This window comes from Hemitrygon akajei, chromosome 9, assembly GCF_048418815.1.
Source record: "Hemitrygon akajei chromosome 9, sHemAka1.3, whole genome shotgun sequence".
Classification (NCBI taxonomy): Eukaryota; Metazoa; Chordata; class Chondrichthyes; order Myliobatiformes; family Dasyatidae; genus Hemitrygon; species Hemitrygon akajei.
In genome coordinates, this window is record NC_133132.1 from 111,347,975 (window position 1) to 111,367,181 (window position 19,207).

At 42.8% G+C, this 19,207-nt stretch overlaps 2 protein-coding genes across 4 annotated transcripts in view; one reads left to right on the forward strand and one right to left on the reverse strand.

The window, feature by feature from the left end:
• The window catches only part of sh3yl1 (SH3 and SYLF domain containing 1), an 86,546-nt gene extending 74,722 nt beyond the window's left edge, over positions 1 to 11,824 (reverse strand). The window contains exons 1-2 of one of the 2 annotated variants that reach the window (XM_073056792.1): positions 11,577 to 11,824; positions 8,818 to 9,048 (exon numbers count right to left, since the gene is read on the reverse strand). In XM_073056792.1, coding sequence (XP_072912893.1) covers position 8,818 — 1 coding nt within the window. In that variant the 5' untranslated portion in view covers positions 8,819 to 9,048; positions 11,577 to 11,824. The remainder of the gene's footprint in view (positions 1 to 8,817; positions 9,049 to 11,576) is intronic. The other variant, XM_073056793.1, reaches the window with a different exon arrangement.
• acp1 (acid phosphatase 1) overlaps positions 11,810 to 19,207 on the forward strand; it is a 37,810-nt gene continuing 30,412 nt past the window's right edge. The window contains exon 1 of one of the 2 annotated variants that reach the window (XM_073056795.1): positions 11,810 to 11,937. In XM_073056795.1, the coding sequence (XP_072912896.1) occupies positions 11,904 to 11,937 (34 nt within the window). In that variant the 5' untranslated portion in view covers positions 11,810 to 11,903. The remainder of the gene's footprint in view (positions 11,938 to 19,207) is intronic. The other variant, XM_073056794.1, reaches the window with a different exon arrangement.

Consider the following 19,207-nt stretch of genomic DNA (forward strand, 5'->3'; position numbering starts at 1 on the left):
TTCTTCTTGGTGAGTAGGTCATCGATGATGGTGCTATTCTCATTGAACCAATCTTGGTGGGTGCGCTTTCTGCGGCCTAGGGTAGATTTTGCCGTTTCAGTTACAGCATTTCTGAAGTGGCTCCACTTCTGGATTGGGTTACCTGTGACTGGTTGGTTTGTTGATAGTTTCTGTTTAAGAGTATTTTGAAATTCGTGTAGACACGGAGGGTGCTGAAGTTTGGAGGTTAAAGGATGGCCGTACTGCCTTTGGACACTTTTTGTGATGTAGCTTGAGGGTGGTGCGGAGGAATCTGTGGTCCGGCCAACACTCTGCTCCTCGCATGGCTCGTGTGAAGACTACGTCTCGGATGTCACGTTGACAGACAATGACATAATCGATCAGAGGCCATTGTTTGGGTCTAGGGTGCATCCATGTTGTCTTGAATTTGTTGGCCGTTCTGAACACTGTGTTTGTGATAGTGAGGTCATACTTTTCACATTTACTGAGAAGAAGAAGGCCATTGCTGTTCATCTTCCTGACTCCATGTCTGTCGAGCACTCCACTCCACTGATCGTGGTCTTGGCCGACTTGGGCATTAAAATCTCCCAGCAAGATCAGCTTATCACTGGCCGGCACTGAGCGCAGGATGGAGTCAAGGTCAGCGTAAAACTGCTCTATGGTTTCAGTAGGGCTGGTCAGGGTGGGGGCATAGGCACTAATGATAGTTGCATGTCGGTTTTGGCTGAGGGGCAGACGTAGCTTCATCAATCTTTCGCTGATGCCAACAGGCAGGTTGGGGAGCTGTTTCATCAGGGTACTCCTTATGGCGAAGCCCACTCCGTGGATCCTGTCTTCGTTCTGCGCCCTTCCTCTCCAGAAGAAGTCGAGCCGCTGGCAAGCTCAGTGATGGATCCCTCATCTGCAACCCTGGTTTCACTCAGCACTGCGATGTCAATGTTGTAGCGAGCAAGTTCTTTACCAATGAGAGCTGTTCTCCTTTCAGGTCTTGCAGTGTTTTCCTTATCCATTAAGGTGTGAATGTTCCATGCTCCTAGACGGAGAATCTTTTTCTTTTGATTTCGACCGCAATGATTGGGTGATCCGTCAGTCGCGGTTAACTGGCCGAATGATTTAGGGCAGGCGATGTTTAGGCCACCTTTTCTAGGCCCCTCCCTGATTACAGGGTGGGCAGCGCTGTCCTAAAAAGGGCTACCCAGTCAACCTGGATGCTGCCGGACTCCCCTACTGCCCTGGGTTCAGAGGAGCACGACCATCTGTCCAAGGGCTGCCTACGTGCAGGTTTGCAACTGCAACTCAGTGGTCACCTCCACCTGTTGGTTCGCTGCTCTCCCATCACCGTAGGACTTTTGAAGAGAGAAAGAAGACGAAGATGCACAACACAAGGACCTGTGCGTGAAAGATATTATAGTGAAAAAGCCTTAGCATGGAGACAGTCCCACTCTCTCGGCCTCAGAGGTCAGGATCCACTGGCACGAAGATCGCTACACATGTAGGCCTCTTCGGCTGCAGGAGTTGCCGGACAATAGATTGATGAAGTCCTCCCTCCTATTGACCGCCTACCGGTCTCTGGCTCCGGATTTCTTCTTAGCCCCGTTAATGATGGATAAATACATACAGCACAATCTCTATGAGCCTGAAAGCAGTTAAACCCTGAATTCTAATTCTGCTAGAAACAGAAACTACAGAAAGTGTGTCAATACAATGTTACATACCTGAAGTATGGTTTTATTCCATTCCCATCAGATCAGTGACACCCCATGTGTCTTGCTTCTAATAGTGTACTGTCTCATGAAGCCATGAAACCATCAAGATTGCAGGAACATTTCCATAAAAGACACACTGAAAGGCTACTTATGGTATTACTCAATTCCAGGAGATGAAAAAAACATTTGAAAAGAGTTAACACGAGTGAATCTGCAGATGCTGGAAATAAATAAAAACACAAAATGCTGGCAGAACTCAGCAGGCCAGACAGCACCTATGAGAGGAGATAGTGACGACGTTTCGGGCCGAAACCCTTAATCCGGAGTGAAGTAACATGGGATGGTCGAGGGGGGATAAGAAGTGGGGGGAGGGATGAAGTAGAGAGCTGGGAAGTGATAGGCTGGAGGGAAATGGGCTAGGGGGAGGGTGGAGAATTATGGGAAATAAAACAGAAAGAAAGGTAGGGCCCTGGGGGGAGATTATAGTGAGGGGGGAAAAAAGAGAAAGAGAACCAGACTAAAATTATGGATAGGGATGGGGTGGGGGGAGGGGCAGGGGTATCAACGGAGGTCTGTGAGTTGAATGTTCATGCCGGCAGGTAGGAGGCTACCTAGGTGGGAGATAAGGTATTGCTCCATCGACCTACGTGTGGCCTCATCTTGACGGTAGAGGAGGCCATGGACAGACATGTCGATGTGGGAGTGGTCTGTGGAATTGAAGTGTGTGGCCACAGGGAGATCCCGCCACTGCTGGAGGACTGAGCGCCGGTGTTCGGCGAAACCGTCTCCCAGTCTGTGGCGGGTCTCCCCAATGTATAAATGGCCACATCGGGAGCACCAGATACAGTATATCACCCCAGCTGACTCGCAGGTGAAGTGGTGCCTCACCTGAAAGGACTGCCTGGGGCCTAGGATGGTGGTGAGGGAAGAAGAGCGGGGGCAGGTGTAGCACTTCTTCCGTTTGCAGGGATGAGTGCCCGGAGGGAGATCAGTGGGGAGGGATGGGGAGGATGAATGGACAAGGGAGTCGCGTAGGGAGCGATCCCTGCGGAAAGCCGAGAGTGAGGGGGAGGGGAAGATGTGGCTGGATCACGTAGGAGGTGGTGGAAGTTACAGAGGATTATACGTTGGATCTGTAGGCTGGTAGGGTGATAGGTGCGGACCAGGGGGACTCCATCCCTGGTGGGCTGGTGGGGGGATGGGGTGAGGGCAGAGGTGCGTGAAATACAGGAGACGCGATGGAGAGCAGAGTTGATAGTGGATGAAAGGAAGCCCCTTTCTTTAAAAAAGGAAGACATCTCCTTTGTCCTAGAATGAAAGGCCTCATCCTGAGAGCAGATGCAGTGGAGGCGGAGGAATTGAGAGAAAGGGATAGCATTTTTGCAGGAGACAGGGTGGGAAGAGGAATAGTCTAGGTAGCTGTGGGAGTTAGTAGGTTTGTAGTAGATGTCGGTGGATAGGCTGTCTCCAGAGATAGAAACTGAAAGATCTAGAAAGGAGAGGGAGGTGTCAGAAATAGACCAGGTGAATTTGAGGGAGGGGTGAAAGTTGGAGGCGAAGTGAATGAAGTCGATGAGCTTAGCATATGTGCAGGAAGCAGCGCCAATGCAGTCGTCGATATAACGTAAGAAAAGAGGAGGACAGATACCGGTGTACGCTTGGAACATAGATTGCTCCACATGGCCGACAAAAAGGCAGGCATAGCTAGGACTCCACATCCCGATGTGGCCATTTATACATTGGGGAGACCCGCCACAGACTGGGAGACCGTTTCGCCGAACACCGGCGCTCAGTCCTCCAGCAGTGGCGGGATCTCCCTGTGGCCACACACCTCAATTCCACAGACCACTCCCACTCCGATATGTCTGTCCATGGCCTCCTCTATCGTCAAGATGAGGCCACACGCAGGTCGATGGAGCAATACCTTATCTCCCGCCTAGGTAGCCTCCTATCTGCCGGCATGAACATCCAACTCACAGACCTCCATTGATACCCCTGCCCCCACCTTACCCCCATCCCTATCTATTATTTTAGTCTGGTTCTCTTTCTCTCTCTTCTTTCCCCCTCACTATAATCTCCCCCCAGGGCCCTACCTTTCTTTCTCTTTTATTTCCCATAATTCTCCACCCTCCCCCTAGCCCATTTCCCTCCAGCCTATCACTTCCCAGCTCTCTACTTCATCCCTCCCCCCACTTCTTATGCCCCCTCGACCATCCCATGTTACTTCACTCCTGATGAAGGGTTTTGGCCTGAAACATCGTTATTACCTCCTCCCATTGATGCTGTCTGGCCTGCTGAGTTCTGCCAGCATTTTGTGTTTTTATTTGAAAAGAGTTGCATACTTAAGTCATTTGTCAAGAAAGCTAAAAATGATTATAAGACATAGGAGCAGAATTAGGCCATTCAGCCTTTTAAATCTGCTATGTCATTCCATCATGGCTGATCACAGATCCTACTCAACCCTATATACTTGCCTTCTCGCCATAACCTTCGATACCATGACCAATCGGGAAACTATAACTTTCCTTTTAAATATACCCACTGTCTTGGCTTCCACAGCTGTCTGTGGCAGAGCATTCCACAGATTCAGTACTCTCTGTCTAAAAAATTCCTCCTTATCTCTGTGGTCTTGATAGTGGTTTCATTGCTTCTTATAACATTGCCAAAATGATACCAAAGTATGGAAAATCTCATACAATTGGTGTAAAATTAATAATGCCTGCTGTATCAGAAGTGCTCACCACTGTTCTCAAAATGGATACCAGTATTTTAAAATCAATTTCTCTGAGTAATAACTCTAACTCACTGTATTGATGAACTGAGTGAAGACATTGAGCATCAGCTATGCAGAGGTATAAAAAACAGAATTTGGCATACAATTATGAGTCAACTGTATGAGACAATGAGGCATTGCTAATGGCGTATGTATGGTTTATCAAAAATGAAGAAGTTTATGAAGAGATTCTCTTGTAAAAAGTTAAAAGCAAATATGAACATAGAATCAATCTATGATGGGCTCAAAATGTATATTGAGGATAAATGCATTCCGATTAGGAACATGATTGTTTGTGTATCACCATATACCGGTGTAGCACTAGCAAACTTTCCCACTAGGATATCAAGGCAGATATATACTTCTGCGTATGGGCTACACCATAGGCCTGATTTATACTTCTGCATAGGCTCTACTTTAGTGTGCGCCAAAATGCTAGTTGGCGGTGGGGTTTCTATGCCATTGTGTTGAATTTCTTTGTGAGAGACATGGACGAGGAAATGTATTTCAAACATTTTTGCATGTCGGCAAGTAGATTTGACGATTTGGTTCATCTATTTTGCATCGGTCTACAGACATGGTGGAGAAGAAGTGACTGGAAATGCATAGGAGGAAATGCGATACTACCAAGCGGACCAATCACAGTTGTTGCGGTCTGTGTTGCCGCCACATGTGAATTACATTTTTGGGGAGGTGCACATCACCCTACAGCGTAAGTACAGCAAAGGGTACGTGGTACCTATGGCTTAGATTCAACGCTGACGTATAAATTGGCCTTTAGTCCCCTACCAGTTCAGGTGGAAACCATCTCTTCTCTACAGGTCCCACCTTCCCTGGAAGAGAGCCCATTGATTCAAAAATCTTATCCCCCCTATACTAACTCCTTAGCATGTTCAACATATGCTGAGGTCTCAAAGAGCTAAAGCTTCAAATAACCACTCTAACTCTGTCCAGTACAACCAAAGGTTGCTCAAACAATGGTCACTCCACTTGTCTGTGCTTTATTTTTGTTTGTTCTTGCAATCTAATCCTGATCACTGATTGGCCACTGCTCAAACTCCAAACTGCTGCAAATCAATGCCTTATGTACTCCATCGGTGAAACCTGAGTGAGCTAGTCTTAGTCTATGCTCCATGGACAACAGTTCCCGCCTATCCTGTGTCTCCTTGTAAGTCAAGCCCTCCAGTCCTGGCAACACCCTCATGAACCTTTTCTGCACCTTCAGTATCGTAATTGAATCCCTCTATAACATGATTCTAGATTGTTTAGTGTCATTTTCAGTGCACAAGTGTAAAGGCAAACAAAATAATTGTCACTTCAGATCTGTCGCAGCACTAAAAAAAAACACAATAAGATAAAGAGCACAATAATTAAAAAAAAACATAATACATACAAATACATGAGATAGCTTATATAATTCATTGTATGTTTGACTATAAGGTGACGCTAGGTACAGGAGTGTCTGTACATAAGGTGTCAAGGTGACTGACAGGAAATTAAAAAGTAGTGATGATGGATGGAGGGTGTGGAAACGTTGATCAGCCTGACTGCTTAGGGAAAGTAACTGTTTTTGAGTCTGGCGGTCTTGCCATGGATGCGACATAGCCTCCTTCCTAATGGGAGTGGACCAAACAGTCCTTTAGTGTGTGATCCTTTATGATGTTACTGGCCCTTTTCAGGCACCATTCTGTAGCCACGTCCTTGATGGTGGGTAGATTGGTGCCAGTGAAGCTTTCTTGATTGTGTAGGATGTGTTCTGGGACCATGGGAGGTTATGGAACTGTGCACTCCCAGGAGTTTGAAACCGTTCAGTTTCCACTGCTGTGCTGCTGATGTAGAGTGGTGTGAGATCTCCTGAAGTTGATAATCATCTCTTTTGTTTTGATAAGATTGAGGAAAAGGTTATTTGTCTGGTTACCAAAGTAAAAAACAGTATTCCAGGTGATATTGCACCAAAATCCTGTACAACTGGAACATGTTTTCCTCCCCACCTTCTTCCCGAGTCGCCATTCTCAGAATACTATGTACATGTACCCCTAGTTCACTCTGTTGTGCTACACTTCCCAGTGCCACATCAGCATATTTTGTTTACCAAGTCCTGATTTAATTTCCTAAAATACACAGTCATCTGGGTTAAGTTTCTTCTGCCATTCCTGACCCACTTTCCCAGTAGATCTCGATCCTATTGCAAGTTCAGCCAACCTTCTTCCCTACACCACCAATCATCTGCAAGCATACCAATCATGCCATGCACTCAGATGGTTTTTTATATATATGACAAATAACAGAGGATCCAGCACTAATCCACCACTGGTCACAGGCCTGAAAAGCAACACTCCACAGCACCTTCTGATTCCTTCCACCAAGCCAGCTCCATGCATCAATTTCATCCTTGGCAACATCCTAATCAATTTGATATGTACAAAGATGTAAATATAAACATCCAAACCACTACTCAACTACCATTTAGTATTTCCACAGATCTGTGCTTCACTTTCCCGATTATTGCTACCGTTTAGTTTACATTGCCTGCTCTAATCCGTCTTGCCAAAGGGTCTCAGCCCAAAACATTATCTGTACTTTTTTTTTCCATAGATACTGCTGAGATCCTCCAACACTTTGTGTGCGTTGCTTGGATTTTCAGCATCTGTAGAATTTCTCTTGTTTCTGAAAGAATGCCTCTACTTTATTAATAAAACTTTTTCTGATAAACACATTTATGGTAAATGATCACCACAAACAATGGAGAGGCAAGCAAAAGTGAGGCTGAGTCAAGGGTTGAAACATGTGGGTACAGGACAAAGTCAAGGCATATTCTAGTCAAAGCCGGGGTAAGCAAAGCACAGGAGAGGCAGATTTGAGGCCTGTGAACCTAAGATGAAGGAGAGGTTTGATCGATCCAAATGCCAGGCCAATTTAGGAAGGTTGGGTGCAGGCAGGGTCCAAGCCCAGGTCCCAGGTCGAGCAAAGAACGAACCGACATCTGGACCATTTCCATGCCAGGCCAGATGGATTGATAAGGCAGCATGCTGGGACCAGAGGCGAGGGTCCAGTCTGTTCTGTTTGCTGCTCCATGACATTTATGTGGCTCTGTGCTGAACTGTGGCCTGCTCTGGCTGCTTTGGGCTTTGTGTCTGTAGACTCACTTTTGTTCTGAATGGTATTTGTTTACTTTTATTGTTTGTATGATTTTTTTTGCACATTGGGTGTTTGACAGTCTTTTTTTAATATAGGCTCTTTTGGGTTTCTTTGTTTTGTGGCTGACTATAAGATGCATCGCAAGGTTGTATAGTGTATACATACATTGATTATAAATGTATTTTGAACATTATGTTTTGTAATATCAAAACATTAAACTAATTCAAATGAAGACACAGGACTCCAAAATGCAGCTCAAACTTCGAGTTTACTTTAAGTGATGCATGCACATTTCACGTAGTAGCATGATGAAGTATCCAATTCACAAATTTATATATATAACCTGTAAAGAATTATTTAAACGAACAGGAAAGCTTAATCTCTGTAATGTCCTGGTTAAGATTTTTACTGCCATGCTGTGAGGTTTTATCCCCTATGCTGTGTCTTATTAGTAATAGAGTTTTGGCTTTGATTAAAGATAATGAGTTATGTTGTCCAACTTAGGAATGTTGTGTCATCCAGTTGTAACTTTCTGCAATGAAAGATTCAGGAGAGATCGGTGGGATCAGATTTCTGAAGGGCAGTAGTCCGGTTTGGGGTCTTTTTGCAGGAGCTGCTGAATGGGGCACAAGGGAAGATGCTGTAGAATGCCATTCAAAGCAGAACCCATTGTAAGAAGTTCATTGCACAGATGAATGGCTCCAAGGAGGAAATGCCAATACTCTTGAGAGACCAGCTCGTTTGAGATGGTCTTTGAGGGAAGTTCGAACTGTGGCTGGTGTCTTTCATACAGAACGTGGGTTCAGTTTGCAAGTAAAGCGATACACCTGACTACTCCAGAAATGATCTCACCAGACTGGTTTAACTGTAATGGGCTCTTTTATTTTTCTCCTCATTTTCTTCTGTAATTGTAAATTTGGTAAATATATTTGTTTATAATTTTATATTGGTGTATGATCTGTTAATTTGCAGGCAAATGATAACTTTGCATGGAGCAGTATTTGCACAACATTCACTATAATGCTCCTTAAAATATTAAATGCACAACATTCCTCCCTGCTTAGCTATGAACTCCAACTTAATGAAGAAAGCATCCCAACTATATACACAGTATATATTATATACAGATCCATAGCATCATAAATTTTTCAATTGTCCCTTTCAGGCCTGAAGATTTAATTGCCATAGGGGATTTCTTACTCTGGTGGGATAATGTCTTTCCTGACAAGGGGATCACTGTGCTTTCAGGTGAAACTTGTGCCTGTGAAAACAATCTCAGCTTCTGGGCCCTCCTCCATGGTGGTTGTAGGATTTGACTCTGAGACTGCAAGAAGTGATTCTGACAGCGGTGGACAACTTCTCTTCTTCCTTTTCTTCTAGTTTGTGCATCTTGATCTTTGTGAAACCCCCGGTTTCCTTGGCTGCACAAGTCTAGGGAAAACAGAGACAGAAACTGAGACAACTCTCCCACCCCAAACCTCAGTTTGCAGGGATGCGGTATAATTTGCTAACCTGTTACAAAATTAGTGCTATAAAATTACAGTCATATGTGCACAAGTTGGAGCTCATCTTGAACTTCGCTGTCACTCACGCACTGGGCCCTCGGTCTCACACCACCTTCTGAACGTCACTTGCAATCCATCTCCAACGAACGGGTCTCCCACCGGATCGTATCCGACAATCAGTTCTCCCCAGCGACTTCTCTCTTCATCTCCTTCACCAAGAAAACCTCCTCCTAACTGGGTGGCACACATTCTACATCATCCCTTACCTTTAACAATAACCCAAACAGGCTGAAAGCAGAACAAACTGCTAACTGAAATACCTACAGCATAACAGTAAAGATGTGAACCAGGGCATTACATTTGGAAGGTACTTTTGGTTCACTGGAATATTATCTTATTAATCCTTCTATCGTCCCCTTTACAATCTAATCTCTCCTCTTGGTTTCCTCATCCAAAACATCATCTGATGAATCCTCTGTTTTCATATTGACTCCTTTCTTTTTGACCTTTCATTCATCCAGTAGGCTTTGGTCTTCGCATCTACTTTTATAAGCAGCTGTTTGGCTCCCACTTGAAGTTCATACAATACTTTAATGCAGACAGAATAGATTCTGCTTATTTATACACGCAAAAACCAAATGTTTGAAACTTTCCGAAAGCTCCTCAAATTCTCTACCAGTAGTTGTCTTAGCCAATCATGGCCCTACAATGCTGGTCCTCCTGTTTTTAAATACATATAAGCCCAATGTGACTTGTTGGTTGTTATATTTCACAATCATGATTCTCATTCCCACACGAGTTATCTTTTCTCCAGTATAACTTCTGTTATATTTCTGGCAGTTTGTAGCTTGGGTCTGTGGAGGTCGTATCTTTTGCTGACTGCTAAGATAATGCTCAATAGTGCTTAATTGTATTGCTAATAAAGGAGCAAATAAAGGGTTTGAGTTTTGGAGCAATCATTGGAGCTGTGGGCACATCACACAAGTATAACAGTCCGTATGGTCACAGGAAAACAACAACTATTTTGTGTAGATTTTGGATTAGTTTTGCTGCTGCAGATGACTTTTTAAGAGGTTTATAGAATCATGAGGGGGACAGATAATATGAAATGGCCAAAGTCTCCAGGGCTTTTCCCCAGGCCAGGGGACTCCAAAACTAGGGGACACACTTGCACCAGTCACTCCCCTCTTTACTTCCGTGGCACAACCTCTCATGGTCCCAGAACATGGTCCTACACAATCAAGAAAGATCACCAACAGCTCTATGTTCTGCGGAGGCTGAAGAGAGCCAGACTATGCACATCCATACTCACAGCCTTCCTCAGATGCACAGTAAAAGGCATCCTAACATGTTGCATCACTTCTTAATACAGAAATTACACTACGACACGACAGAATGCCTCTACAACAGGTAGCCAAAATGCCCAACACATCACCAGCACTAGCCTGCCATGCATCAAGGACATATATACAGAAAGCTGCCAGAAAATGGTCAGCAATATCACTGACCCCGCTGATGGACTGTTTGCCTCTCTCCCATCAGGGTGGAGGCAATGTCGCATCCACGAGTACCACCAGACTCAATAACAATTACTTTCCCCAAGCAGTAAGACTGGTCAACACCTCCACCCACTAACCCACCCCACCACACGCCCTCGCAACATCCACTTTATAGTTTTCTGTCAGAGTCACCTATAGACATTCCTGTACCTAGTGTCACTTTATGGACATGCAATCTATGTATGTAAACTATCTCATGTATTTATAATTACTGCATTTATTTACTATTGTGTTCTTTAAATTATTGTGCTTCTCTTATGCTACACTGGATCTGGAGTAACAATTATTTTGTTCTCCTTTACACTTGTGTACTGAAAATGACATTAAAAAATCTTGATCTACATTGAGATTTAAAAGTTATAATTTACCAGAGGAAGTGGTAGAATTTGGTACAATTACATGATTTGAAAGCCATTTTAATAACCTGTACAGGAAAAGTTTAGAGGATCATGAACCAACCATAGCCAAGTGGGACTACCTCAGTTGGGCAGTTTGTTCAGCACAGACGAAATAAATTTAAAGATCTGTTTCTGTGGTGTACACCTCTGATTTTATAACACAAAGATAGAGAATATCAGAGTTTAAAAATAGAGGAATCAAGCAATAAGAATGAAAAAATGTAGCGAGTTGCTATAATCTGGATACTTCACCAGGAAGGGTGGTGGAGGAAAATACTAAACCAGATTCAAGTGTATTGGAGGGAAAGCACAATGTGAACCTAGCTGTAAAGCACTTAGAGCAGAGAACTCAGTTGTGTAGAATGATTATGTAATTCAACAAATCGCACTTTCACTTACGCCAACTATGTAGCATAATTCAACGTAAATGATACACCGCACAAACATAATACATTTTTGAAAACAAGTGATCCTCCAACGAAAACTACAGTACTTACTCTTTAAGGGAAGTTCTCCAGTAAAGAATCGAATCTGAAACCATCCAACAATGTCCACTTCGTTCCTCTTCTCGACTCACCTGAGTTATCTGAACACCTGTCCGCCTCCCAATGAGCGGTCAGTGGGCCTCAACTTAGCTCTCCGTAAAACTGCCATAAAGGTCAGACATCCAGAAGTCGTTGTAGCTAATTTCGGCACGTTTTCCTATATTTATAAAGTGATATATGATAATATGCAGCCAATACCAATTTAACCGTGGGAGTACATTGGGCTAATTGATCAGGCAAGACGGAAGGCACCGTAGATTTAGCGAGGACCCAGTAAAGATGGCGCAACGTTCAGTTCTTTTCGTCTGTTTGGGTAAATAGTCGTTCTTTATTTGTTAGATATTTTGTAGTGTTTGTATTCACATAACGCTTTTTGTTTACTGCGCCCTGTTTATCAGGCGGGTGGTGATTATCGGTTACCGAGTAGCCAACGAGCCTCAGAATTTCGAAGAATGAATGGGTTGGGGATCTCATTGAAAACTATCGAATTTTGAAAGGCTTTGTTAAGTGGGTGTGGTGAGGAGGTTTCCGATGGCGGGGTAGTGTTGGATCAGAGAGTACAGTCTCAGAATAAAGGGACATCTATTTAGAACGGAAATGAGGAATTTCTTTCGCCAGAGGGTGGTGAATCTACGGAATTCGTTCCAGTGTTTTGTACGTGTTCATTGCCACAGGCTGGTGTGGAGGTCATATCATTATATATGTTTAAGGAGGAAGCAGATAAATTCTTGAATACTCAAAGTGGGAGGTTACGGACTGAAGACAGGCGATGGGGGAGGGGCGGTTGAGAAGGAAATGCATCAGGCATAATGAAATTGGACAGTTGACTCGATAAGCCGAGAGGCTTAATTCTGCTCCAATGTCTTATGGTCTTCTAACGGTGAGGTCCCGCAGAGCAGGGAGCCACCTCCGCATACGGAAAGTTTAATTTAAACGGGTGATGACGTCCCGTTCAGACCAGTCAACCAGTCTTTGCTGCCCGGGGAGGTACTGTACCCAGACGACGTTGTATCAAGGTCCTTTCGGGTCTGTCGACGATCCAGAGATGTACTCGGAGCACCCTGGCCAATGTCTGTCCCTTAGTGAAGCACTTCATACCCATTTGCAGAAGTACCTGCACAATATCCAGGCTTGGGCTGACGCGTGCTAAGTAATATTCAAGCTACTCGAGTGCCAGGTAATGTCCATCTCCAACAAGAGAGGCTCTAACCATCATCCCTTGACATTCAGTGGCATCACCATCACTGAATCCCCTACTATCCACATCCTGGGTGTTACCATTGACAGGAAACTGAACTGGTCTGGCCATATAAACACCATGACTACCATAGCAGGTCAAAGGCTAGGAATCCTGCAGCGTGTAACTCACCTCCCGATTCTCCAAAGCCTGTCCACCATCTACAAGGCTCAGGTCAGGAGTGTAATGGAATACTCACCACTCGCAAATCCATCAACATTCAAGAAGCTTGACACCATCCAGTACAAGGCAGTCCACTTGCTTGCTACCCCTTCTACAAGCATCCAATCCCTCCACCATTGAAGTACAGTTGCAGCAGTGTGTACTATCTACAAAATGCACTGGACCAACTCACCAAAGTTCCTAAGGCCAACGACCACTACCATCTAGAAGGATGAGAACAGCAAATACCTAGGAGCACCACCACTTGGAAATACCCGTCTAAGTCACTCACAATATGTTTTTTTGGAAACAAATCACATTTCTTTCATTGTCACTGGGTCAAAATCTTGGAATTCCTTCCCTAACAGCACTGTGGGTGTGCATACACCTCAGGAACTGCAGTGGTTCAAGAAGGCAGCTCATCATCACTGTCTCAAGGACAACTAGGAATGGGCAATAAATATTGGCTTATGTGGCGACTCCCACATCCCATAAATGATTAAATTTTTTAAAAGTCGCTAACCGCTTTCACCGTTTCCTGGATGGAAATACTAATATGAAAGTGTGTGTGTGTGTGTAATACACACAGACTGAGAATGGTGGATGCCTGGAGCACAAAAAAAAAGTCGGGTAAAAAACACAAAATACAAAAAAAAAGCATGACTGAAAAGAAACGTCCACATCCAAAATGAGAAAACCTGGGATACATTCTCCCTCTCCATAGCAGTGCAATCTCACCAGCGATTTTAAAAAGGCAGTCTACTCTCTGGCAACAAAGATTGAAACACCAGCCATCTGCTTTTTTAATCTCCTTCATCGCTTTGATCAGCAAAATTAAGTCAAACATCAGCTTGCACCCCATGATGCAATGAGGTTCCCGTTCGCTGCCTCTGCCTCACGGAATCCCGTCAGAGATTGCAGAGCGCTGAAACACCTAAATGATCTCCAAACTGCAAATCACAGGCTCCAGCAGTTCCGGAATCACATTCAAGTCAAAAAACAAACGTAAAAGACATAAGAGGTGAAATATATTGTTTCATAATCTATCCCGAAGATATCGACCGAAGGAGCATTGTACACAGGCGCCATCTTGACCGGAAGTCAAATTCCAGTTGAGTTTCTGAAATGCCATCAATGCTTTCAAAGTACAGAGTAAAATGGAACATGCTCAAAACACTCGGAAGGTAAGTTAAGATCTGTGGAAAAAGTAGAAGTTAATGTTTGGTGTAATAGCAATTCAATAATGGGATAATTCAATAAGCTTATGCTTTTTTTTCTTATTTACATACTTTGCAAGCGTCATAAGTAACTTTTGAGATTTGCTAAGATTTGTGAAAGGTACTATATTTGTTATAACTTTAACAACTTATATGGATTAGTGTTGAATGCATTAATAAAACAATGTGCCCTGGGTTTTGGTGATATCGGATTATCAGATTTTCTGGACTATAGGATGTTGTTCCTGCAAATAACCAAAAACATTTTTTTTTACTTCAACTTTTTAAATATTATACAGTATTGTAATTTTCCTAGTGAATTTGATAAGTCTAAATGGAGTGCAGGAACCAAGGCTCCAGTGAGTCTGAAGAGAGCATAGCAAACATTACCTGATAAACCAGGTCCTGAAATACCTAGCTTTCTAAATAGTTAAATTATGGACTATCTGAGTTTTACTTTTGCTATTTGTAGCATGGTATGCCACAAAAAAGGGAGTATTAGTCGCATTATTGGGGCAAAATTGAACTGATTACAAAGGAGGATATTAGAGCAAATCGAGTTGTGATGGTGGTCCCGATTAAGCTGGAGAGGATCCAGAATGCATTCACAAGAATGTTGATGGACTACAGGACTTGAATTATAAGGACACTGGATTGATCAGAATTTTTTTAATTCTGGAGTACAGAAGGCTGAGTGATGTCCTTATAGAGTTTTATAAAATCATGCTGAACATCATCTCCCTTCATGTCCTCTGTAGGCACAGGCAAGGTTCTGGAGGAGTGGCAAGTGACTAATGTTTAACCTCTAATTAAGAAGGGGACAAGGGAAAATTGTAGAAACTATAGGCTGGTGAATCTTATATCAGTTGTCGGGAAATTGCTGGAGAAAATTCTTAGGGCTAGGAAATAAGAGAACTTGGAAATCCATGGTCTAATTAGGGGCAAATCATGTCTTATCAACTTGATTGAGATTGTCTTTGTGTGGGGCAAATCATGTCTTATCAACTTGATTGAGATTTTTGATAAGGAGATGAGAGATTGATGAAGGTACAACAGTGAATGTTGTCTACATGGATTTTAGTAAGGCATTTGACAAAGTCCCTCATGGGAGACTAATCCAGAAGATTAGAATGCATGGGATCCGTGGCAAATTGGCTGCTTGGATTCAGAATTGTCTTGCCCATAGAAGACAGAGGGACTTACTCGAGCTGGAGGTCTCTAAGTAGTGTTATGTAGGGATCTGTGCTGTTTGTGATGTATATAAATGACCTAGCTGAAAATGTAGATGGATAAGTCAGTAAGTTTGTGGATGATACCAAGATTGGTGGAGTTGTGGATAGTGTAGAAGACTAGCAAATACACCGGCAATATAGATCAGTTATAGATATGGGCCAAGAACTGGCAAATGGAGTTTAACCCAGATAAATGTGAGGTGTTGCACCTTTTGGATGGCAAATGCAAGGAGACAGTACACTGTTAAGGGCAAGATCCTTAAGAGTGTTGCTGAGCAGAAAGATCATGGGGTCCAAGTTCATAGCTCCATGAAAGTGGTTACACAGGTCAATAGGGTGGTAAAGAAGGCTTATAGAATGCTTGTTTTATTAATTGAGGCATTGAGTTCAAAAGTCAAGAGGTTATGTTACAACTTCATGGAATTCTGGTTAGGCCACATTTAGAGTCGCCCCATTGTTGAAGGATGAGAAAAGGTTTTCCAGGATCCTACCTGGCTTAGAGGGCATGTGCTATCATGAGAGGCTGGATAAACGTGGGTTGTCTTCTTTGGAGCAGTGGAGGCTGAGGAAAGATCTGATAGAGGTTTGCAAGATTATGTGAGGCAGAGTTAGAGTAGACAGGGAGTATCCTTCCTCAGGGTTGAAATGTCTAATACCGGAGGGCACGCATTGAAGATGAGAGGGGTAGGTTCAAAGGCGATGTAAGGAGTAAGTTTTTTACTTGAGTAGTAGATGCCTGGGATGTGCTGCCTAGTAGAGGTAAATACATTAGAGGTTTTTAAAGATGTTTAGATGGGCACATGAATATGAGAAGATGGAGGAATATGGACATTGTGTATGTAACCCTTTCACCATGGGGTCAGAATGAGTTAACTATTTTTGTGAATACAGAACTGGACAATGCATTGGAATATTGATGAGAAGGCCATTTCCAATAAACATGTCTAGGGTAAATACAAAACATAAAGTGTGAACGTTCCTTTAAGAGAAAGTAGGATTGTTAACTTGTATGAACACTGATCACCTGTGCAAGTGTACTGTTTCCCACAAACCAATAATTTAACTCACACCAGTATAAGCTTAGATTAAAGTTGTATTGACAAACTATTTTAAACTGTAGCAAAGAAAATAAAGGAAAACGGCCCTATAATTAGCCTAAGGTGTGCACATAATGGTTAAAGTTCATTGTTGTGTAGTCAATCCTAGTTTGCTTCACTCCGTTTACTCACAGTAATGAGCAATTCTGACTGAAACACAGTCCAAGCGAAGCATAAGTAAATATCCAACGAACATCCAAGTACAGGGGTCCTCGAATTTTCTCCAGGGTTGTGTGACAACTAGCTAATTACAAGTTGTCTGTACATTCTCCATGAAACTATTATCTGCGTGAGGATTTTCCAACATCAGTGTCTGGCCTTCCAAATGAGTTCATGTTCTTCTATGATGTTTGTTGTCAGTTTCCATTTTTCTTCTTTCTCCTTCTTCCAAAACTCCTATGCTCTCTCCAGAAAATGGCTACCCCCAATACCTCTAGAATGTTCCAGGGCATCTTATTGGACAAAATGTTAACAAGACAAATTTTGTGGCTATTACAGCAAGCCTAACTGAATTATTCTTTTAAGCAGGAAAAAATGAAATACTCAATTGTACATTGTAATTAAAGAAGCACATTGCATTTCGAGAAAGTCTGCAGAAAACAAAATACCCAACAACATAACTATATTAATGCAATAAAACATTGTCTAAATTAGGGTAATACATGTAGGTAGAAGGGATTAGCTTTTGTTTTTTTTTATTTACATTTTAGCTAGTCTGGCACAACATTGTGGGTCACAGAGCCTGTTCCTGTGCTGTACTGTTCTGTGTTCTATAAATAACACAGATGGTCGACTTAAGGTGAGAAGGGAAAGATATATAGGACACCTGAGGACCAACATTTTCCAAGTGGTTGATCTGAGGAATGAGCTTCTTGAGGATATGGGTATATTTATAGTGTTTAAAAATATTAGATATGATAGGAAAACCTTGGAGGGATTTAGACCAATTGCAGCAAAGAAGATTAATTCAAGAAGAAATCTTCGTCAACATGGACAAGTTGGGCTGAAGGACTTTTTTCCATGCTGGAAGTCTCTGTGACTCATTGAACTGCCATTGTTTAATTTCTGAATGATTCTCCATAGGTTGTGCACAGCAGGTCAGTTTGTCCTTGTAGGATGTGCCCATCGGGTCAGCCTGGAGAGAGAAAACAGTGTCTTGATTTCAAATGGCTGATTTGGCAGATACTAGAAAAAGCAAGTTACCCAAAGTTGGAGAATTTAATCTTAAATCCAGAAAAATGTAATGTTTCAAGGATAGGGTAATAGAGTTATGCAGGTTGGAAATAAGTCTTTTGAGCCAACATGCCCATATCAATCAAGATGCCTTCCTAAATTCATATATGCCCAATTCAATGTTTTTCAAGATCTGGCACTTTAAGATAGTGGTATCATTTACAGAGTGTGGGGCGTGGCCAAGTGGTTAAGGCGTTGGTGAGTTTGAGCTCCAGTCGAGGCGGCATGTTGTGTTTTCGAGCAAGCCACTTAACCACACATTGCTCCAGTCCGCCCAGCTGAAAATGGGTACCGGCAAAATGCTGGGGGTTAACCTCGCTAGACTAGCATCCTATCGGTAGGGGTGTGGGGGGGAGCTCGGGACAGACTTTAACTTTAACTATCATCCACAGACTTGTAGCTAAAATTACAGCAGTAACTTCTGGCCGCACAGTCACGATCTTCCAACTGTGCAGGTTTGTCCAGTTTGGGGTTGGGGTAGAAGGAATCTTGGGGCATTTGAGCAATTCAGTTTACTTTTAATCATGCTCCTAACAGAATAATTTGTGTATAGAAATTATTAGGATTAGTTTTTAATGTTTTATTGTAACTTTTGTATAAATGGCAGAGATATTCAATAGTCTCTTCGGCTGCTTATCCAAGGAGGTATGCTTGGGGCCTGCCAAAGTTTTATTTTAAGTAGCTTTGTGATCTGTGTTACAGCTATCAATGTGATGCTGGCAGTATTAGTAGGCATTTCCTTTTGAACAATTGGAATATATTTAGGGAGGAATTTCCTGTAGGAAATTGTACACATAACTTAGGAAATCGGTGCTGATATCACCACTGAACACAGACAGCTTGTTATTGACTGTATGTAGTTTGGCCATTTTGTTTGTAACATCCACAATTAAAGTGCTTTTTTTGTATTAATTGTGCAGTTAGTAGTAGGTTAACTGAGAGCTTGTATTTACTGTTCTCAAAGAAGGTGGATCTAGCACATTATAACACTTTAGAGCAAAGAAAACAAAATAAAATATATCTTAATACAAGGAGACGAGGAATTGGTGAAGTCGAGAGATTTAGGTATTGTGTGAATGAACTACCAAGATTTAGAGCTTGGGGTACTTTTCGGCAGGCTTTAATCACTGCAATATATCAGGCACTTAGCTAAGAAGTTAGGTGTAAGTGGAGTAGCCATTGCAGGAGTGGACCAGTGTTAGAATGCTTAATTTCAGGCTTGGGCATGAGAGACTTAGGCACAGGAGGCAAAGGCTAATGTAAGTTTCTGGTTTGTTTGTTTGGTGCACAGCTAATGCAGTGAGAATGGGGACAGGGTCAGTGGTGTTTTCTTCAGTGTACACCCTCTGGGAGACCCTCCTTGCAAACTGTGTTAGGAAACTGGTGCTGCAGCTGGATGACTGTC